Raw genomic sequence first — 7151 nt, forward strand, 5'->3', positions numbered from 1 at the left:
TCAGTGTAAGAATCTGAACTCACGTTATTGTCCTCAACCAAAAAATTGTCCTAGTTCTACCTCCACGCCAGAGACAGCTGTATTTTCAATGGCAAATAAATGCTTGTGTGTGTCTGTATGCATCTTGGGCTGTAGCAACTCATAGGCTGTGTCTACACTACAAAAATTACTTCAAAGTAGGGCATTACTCCATTCCCAGGAATGGAGTAAGGACTGTGAAGTTGGGCTCCCTACTTCAAAGTTAACTTCAAAGTAAGGGAAAAGGCGTGTAGACTCTCTGCTGGCTACTTCGAAGTAGTGCCTAACTTTGAAGTTAGTTCCTAGTGTAGACACACCCTTATAGCGGTTCCATTGTCTTTAATGGGAGGAAAGAGGCATCTGCTATTTTGGGTTCTTGGGATGTTTTGTAACGAGTCCCTGGATTTCTTCTTGTTCCAGTCGAAGCTTATTGATAGGGTTATATCCCAACTGGTGGATCAAATATAAGGTGCTTTATATTATTAGGGTTTTCGTTTTATGCAAAACTGCCATGTCTGTACCAAAATATACAGCATGTAGCCAATTGTCATCTGCTCCTTCGGTTGGGGGAGAAATTGGTTCAAATGGTCCAGTGCTTCCTTGACCTGCTCCACTACATTATTCCTGGGTTACACAGGAGGTCAGATAAGATGATGCAATGGTCCTTTCTGGCTTTAGAATGCATGAAACTACCGCAGCAATGATGTAATATTGCGTTTACTTTCCAGGAGATGAGGATGACGAAGCCCCTATGATAACTGGATTCTCAGATGACGTTCCCATGGTCATCGCATGAAGCTCATTTCTGACTGAAAACCCAATGGTGTAAATATTTCATTTGATAAAAATAGTTGATTGTTTATTTTAAAAATGCACTTTGAGTTGCAATACATTATTTTTATATGGGCCAAAAATAATAAAAGAGTACACTTTGTAGTACTCAACTGTGAACTGCAGACCAGATTGATTTAGAAACAAATTGCTTTGTTTTAACATTAGTCTTACCAGGCTGTGCTTGCTGGGCATGCTTTTAAGTCTGTGAGATGTTTTCTCTTCATTAAATTGGCTACTCTTTTTTATTTTTCTAAAACAATAAGAAATTTATTTAAAAGTGCAGGAGATTATATATAGAGAGAGGGAGACCAGTATAGTCCTGGAAGGTTTTACATTTACTTTTTCTCTTATTTTTTGTTGTGTTAATTTATTGGGAAATATGCTGTTGATCAGATTTTCAGAGTTGTCAAGACATTGTACGCATTTTGTAGAATGTGCACCACTTTATCTTGCGCAGCAATAGCTTTTTGGTGTCACAATAATTGTTACTGCCACAGTAATAAACATAATGAATCCCCTTCCATTATTAAAAGATGGGTCAAAATTTTAGAACTTTGGGGCCCATTTCAGCAAAATACTTCTGCATTTTATTATCTTTAAGCATGTCTTAAATCACATTGATTTCATTGGGACGTACACATGTGCTTCAGTGCTTTGACTATTCTGAATCAGAATGGGAGCGGTAGGGGTGTGCGAAAGTGAGGTACTTACATGATACTTACAGATCTAGATATATAATTGGCCTGATTTTCCCACTGGCTTCAGGGACGGAGTCAATCAGACCACTTTATTATCCTGATTTAGTTAAGGTACTTGAGTATGGGGTCTACCTATATTCACATGAGCAGTCACCACTCGTGTGTAAGTTCTGAATATGCTTAAGTACATTGCTGAGGCAGGTCCTAATTTAGGCTGTTAAGCTCCAGACTGTGCAAATACTTAATGCACATGAGTAACTTTACACTTTTGTACCACTAACTTCCATAGGACTAGTCCCATGGATGAAGTTACTTCTGTGGAATTGTTGAGCGATCTAGCCCTTAATGTGGATTTAGATGATTAACCCTAAGCCCCAGATTTTCAGGTCTGACCCTTACTTTCTGCCTGACAGAGCTACAAATCATGCAGTTCTGTGCATCACCAGCATGGTCTTAAATTAGTTAGGGTAACATTCAGAAGTGGATTTGCTAGCCTAGCGTGATTTGTAATTAAATATATTATTGACCAAAAACTGGAAATTAACAGGAGAAAGTGGTCACTGTCTTAAAAAAACACATTTCAGTACAATACTGTCAAAAGTGATGAGACAAGCATGTTTCTTCTATTGAACTTATTTAAGATGCTAATATATTGAAGGGCAGGTGGGGTAGAGGGACACTGTCTAAAACCAGTGAAAGTTCTTTGAATGCACGTTTTTCACAGTCTGAATTTATTTGGTGTTACAAAAAGATAATATATTCCTTCATTACTGTTTCCGAAAATAGCTGTGGGTTTAACTTCAGCTTCAGAAGTAAAATATATATATTCAGCTCACACTCAGTTTTGCACTTACTGCAGATACACCATTAGCTACCAAGCTAAATGTTAGCAATTAAAAAACTTCTATTGTCATTGTGTAGCATTTTTGTGACAGTAAACTTTGAATCCCACCCACAGTCTCCAAACTACTTGCCAGCCTGAAAGCAAATGACGTGCATGTTCACAGATCACATCTTATATGTACTTTGTATATGCAAAACCTAACAATTCTACACCAGTAAAATGAAATGCAAAATGAAATGTAAAATGAAATGTCTTGATATAAATATTTTAACCAAAAGTATCTTTGTTGTGTAACTTGAAAATATAATTGCAGTCTTCCTATGGATAGAGTGAGAAAAGTCGGTAAACTTGCTTAGCTAAATGAGTGATTCATTTAATTTTAAATCAGAAAAGGTATAATCAGTAGACATGCTATATGGTTTAATACACTACAGAAATATTAAATCTGTTTTCAGTTGCTGGAAAAGTGTCATTCCTCAGTGACAAATTAGGGTTTTTTTTTTTCTTTTTAAAACAAGGGACCAAAATTGAATGGAATTTTATGGACACCTCTTCTTTATTTTAAACTTGTAGAGTTGTGATTTGCTTTTTTTATTTGGTGTGAGGGCCAGATGCAGTTGTGAGATAAATTTTGAGTAACTATCGCAAAGTTTGATGCCAGTGAAATCACCTCTGATTTATACCAGCTTATCTGAAATCAAAAATTTGACCAAGGATTACACATTCTTAGATTCATTAAAAGATTCAAGTACATTTCAGGGAAGGAGTGGTGAGGCCAAAGCAAAGAACAAACCTAAGGATGTGCTTATTGTTTCTTGTTAAAGAGGTATTTCTTCACAGTTGCTAGAAGGTTCGCATCATAGTATCTCAAAAGGGGGTGCGTGTGCCTGTGTGTCTGCAGACTACTGATATTGGTCAATCCTGTATGTTTTACTCTGCTAAGCAATCCCATTGAATTCAGCAAATTGACCCACATGAACAGCGGAAGCAGAATGTGGCCTTATTGTGTTTTATTCCTGTCTAGGGAAACACACACTAAGGACCAACTCTAATACAGGCCGAACCTTTCTACTCTAACACTCTGGTCCAACAACGTCCATAATCCAGCATGATTTTACTTAGCCAGATAGCCACTTATCATGGTGTGGCCAACTTCCTGTGGTCCCATAAAGTTTGTTTCCAGGCACCAGTCCTGGCTCTCAGTGTTCTGTGAAGTTGTTTAGCTCTAATTTACCCCAGACATCTTCTCAGACCCCAGCAAAGAGTAGACGTGTTGGTAACGGACAATATTAGACAATGTTGACCTCCTGTGATTTGGCAAATTCTCTGGTTCAGCATTGGCCAGATCCTGAGGGTGCTGGATTAGACAGGTTCAACCTTTAATACCTCATGATCACTTTAAGTACGCTGTGGCGATTCTCCTGTCTGATGTTTTCAGTACGCCTGGTTAACAGTGCCTCAGTTAATGCAGAGTGGATGGAATGAAGCTCAGTGCACTGGGTCTGCCCATTTGCCTGGGCATTGCTTTTGCTTGCTTAAGGGTTGAAATGGCATTTGAGCTGCCCATAGGCCTTAGACGAGCTCTCCTCTGGATTAGAGGAGAGGGAAGAGGGCTAGAATTTCAGTTTGTGTGACTAGTACAGTAAAGGAGAGACAGCCTCAGCTCTCAAATCTTTCCTTTACTGCAAAAATAACCACTGTGGTTACAGGGCCAGTGTATTTTATATAAATAGAAAATTATACACTCCAGGGAACAAGAGCGAGATGATGCAATTATGGATAAATTGTATATTTTTATCAACTTTTGAAGCACAGAATCTTGTTCACAGATCTGGGCAGGGGTTGTTGTAAATACAGTGTACATGATATAGATTCAGATTTTGTCCTTGTTTTAGTGCAATAGTGTTATGAAATGTGAAGCAAATTGTCATCCTAAATGTTGAGAGGTGACTGGGTTTTTCCTCACTGTAACAAAACAAACTATTGAATGCTTCCACCAAAAGGCTGTCATACCCTGGTTAAATAACCGGAAAAATCCCCATAACCCCAACTGAACACTTGAGTCTGTTTCATTGTTCACAACACACGAGAAGCAAGTCGGTACTCTTAAGTCAATCTGATATAAAGACCACCGATCAACTTTTTCATTTAGTTGGTTTTTGATCCTATATGGTGAAATATACTCAGTGGTACCATTTCCTAAACTTGAAATCTGAGGGTGCCTTCAGGAAAATGAAAGCAGGCCTACCTTTTCCCCTGCACCATGAACAAATTATTTCAGATCTCTGTTTCGCCACAGCTTCATCCATGAAATGGTAATCTACACCCAGCTCTCTACTGGAAGTGCTACACTGATTTCCTATGTCACACCTCTACGAAATGCAGCATTCATTCTGCGCATGATTACCAGGAAAGAAGTATTGAACTTGCAAGTCACAGCTCAAAAATATGTAGGATCATGAAAATCCCAATCACCAAACCCCAGATTTACTTTTCTTGGGTTTCTAGTGGAATGGAACTACCACTTAATGAAATTTGCAGTTCCAGGTCACTAGGCTGAATCCAGCACAAATCTGTATTTGGTAAATGAGGTGGAAGACCTCTGTCACTTTCTCAGTAGACAGATGGTCACTAGCCTAAAAAACTTAGCCACGGCACAGCACTAATGAGCAAAGATGTTTCCAGACTCAGAATCCGAAACTCATCTCGTCTGGAGACTGAACTTTCTTTTCAGATCTAGAGATGGTCACTCCAGCATTGGTGTGAAGCAGTAATGTTGAGGATAGAATAACTTGTTCCACCACTGGGACTTTGGTTTCTTCGATGCTAAACGTTTTCCTCCCCACAATTACAACCTTGTACCACAGATGCACATACAGAGAATCAGCATGTTTTCCTCAGCTTACAGGGACCTCAAAAGGTTTAATGAAAGATTTTGCTGATTTGTTAGTACAACTTTAGAAACTGCATTCAAGAATGATGCAAATAGTGTTTTTCTGTACAAATTCAACATCTTTTTCAAATGGACTTCAAAACACGACTGACCTAATTGAGTTAGTAACCTTGTATCCAGAGAGCTTTTCACTTATAGTACCAACTTTAAGGGGTTTACAATAAACAATGATCATTCTAATCTCGCAGAACCTAGTATCAGGAACCAGTGTCAAACATTCTCTGCAGCATCAGTTTCATTCACCTCTGTAAGCTCTCTGCAGTGATTCTTGATATTTATCATTTCAATTTCTTTTCTGTGTTTTTTTTCAGTCACTGATTTCTGCTGCAGATTTTCATGTCTTATTCCACAATGTTGAAGGCTTTTTGTCTTTTAATGTCAAACTTTTTTCACTGACTAAATAAAAATTGAGTCAAAAAAACAGATGTCAAAAATACATTCTACATGTGTCCTGAGCTATTTTTGGAGTACCGTAAAAATGTGTCTGATGCTATTTCTGAACACTTTTTTTTAAATTAAAACATGTATTTTGCACATAGATGCGTCAGTGACAGAGTCTGAAATTGACCCACTGTGGTGTTCCAGCAGATCCCACTTAAGTGATGCCAGCTCTCACGGTTTTAATAACAAGGCTCATGGTATTTGATGTTTTCCTTAAAGCCTAAACTCCCAGAGTCATGTGATTGTATAATACTCTCAGTTTTCCTCTAAAAATAAATTTCTAGCCCTGGGGCTTCCAGAGATAGTTTGTAAATATGAACTCTAAAGAATTCAACATTCATTACTTTCTCAAAAATGAATGATTTTTCAAGGCAATCTCAAGATTTTGGGAAAACATGACAGTTTTTCAACTCTTTGGGGTTGACAAGACTGCTTGGGGGTTTAAAATATAGTGCACAAGCTTGCATGTAACCCATTGTAAGCTGTGATGCAGTGCATGTGTGTGTGATGCATCATGTTGAAATTCTAGCTAGGTAAAATCTGGATAATGAAAATTGTCATGTCACACCACTTTGACTCTTTTACCCTGCCAACACAACACAGGAAAACTCCACCACACATTCAGGGGTCTCAAACTCCCTGCCTATAAGCTTTCCCCAGCTGGATCAATTGCACAGTTTGTCCTGGAAGACTCTGCAGGCGGCAGGAGGGGAGAATGGCCCATTCCCATTCCTTAACCTCCATCCCTTCCTGCCAGCTTCCCTCATGGTACCTGATCCCCGAGGATATGGCTTTGAGGATTACTGGGCGGGTCGGTGGGGGGGAGCCCAGCATGGTGGCAGTGGTTGGCACTCCCGCCCCTCCGCATTCCCCACAGCAGCAAGGGGTGAGTGAGCACTCTCACTCTGTTTCCCCACAACTCCTGCTGCCATGGGAGGGCAGGGACGGGGCGACTGCTGCCACCATGTGGGCCCTCCAGTAATCCCAGAAGCTGCATCCGCAGAGCTCCCAGTGCCATGGGGCTGGGGGGCGGGGTGAAGGTGGGAAGAGGAACAGGAATGGACAGCCCCCCCACGCAGCCCACCGGGATTCCCAGGCCAGATTGTGCATTTGCTCCAGTCAGGGTAAGCTGTGAGTTTGAGACCCCTTGGCACAATCAGGCAACACCTCATTCTGCAGTACAGAGTTCCTACACCTCAGAGCTTAACACACTGGCTTGCTCCTTTTCTCCCACAAGGAAATCATCTTAGCCGCCACTGTGCCCTGCGGAAAAATTGAGCATCTAGAGCACAAGGGGACGACATGGTGAAAGTCTCAGAAAGTCTTATAGGTGGATGTCTAACTTCCAGGCCATTCACGTTGT

At 40.2% G+C, this 7151-nt stretch overlaps 1 protein-coding gene across 3 annotated transcripts in view; it reads left to right on the forward strand.

Moving 5' to 3' along the window:
• SORL1 (sortilin related receptor 1) overlaps nt 1-5769 on the forward strand; it is a 99623-nt gene extending 93854 nt beyond the window's left edge. For 2 of the 3 annotated variants that reach the window (XM_074977199.1, XM_074977201.1), the window contains one exon: nt 747-2397. In XM_074977199.1, the coding sequence (XP_074833300.1) occupies nt 747-814 (68 nt within the window). In that variant the 3' untranslated portion in view covers nt 815-2397. Of the gene's footprint in view, nt 1-746; nt 2398-5658 lie in introns of those variants that run through there. The other variant, XM_074977200.1, reaches the window with a different exon arrangement.
• The last annotated feature ends 1382 nt before the right edge of the window (nt 5770-7151 follow it).

Source organism: Carettochelys insculpta, chromosome 25 (genome assembly GCF_033958435.1).
Source record: "Carettochelys insculpta isolate YL-2023 chromosome 25, ASM3395843v1, whole genome shotgun sequence".
Lineage (NCBI taxonomy): Eukaryota > Metazoa > Chordata > Testudines > Carettochelyidae > Carettochelys > Carettochelys insculpta.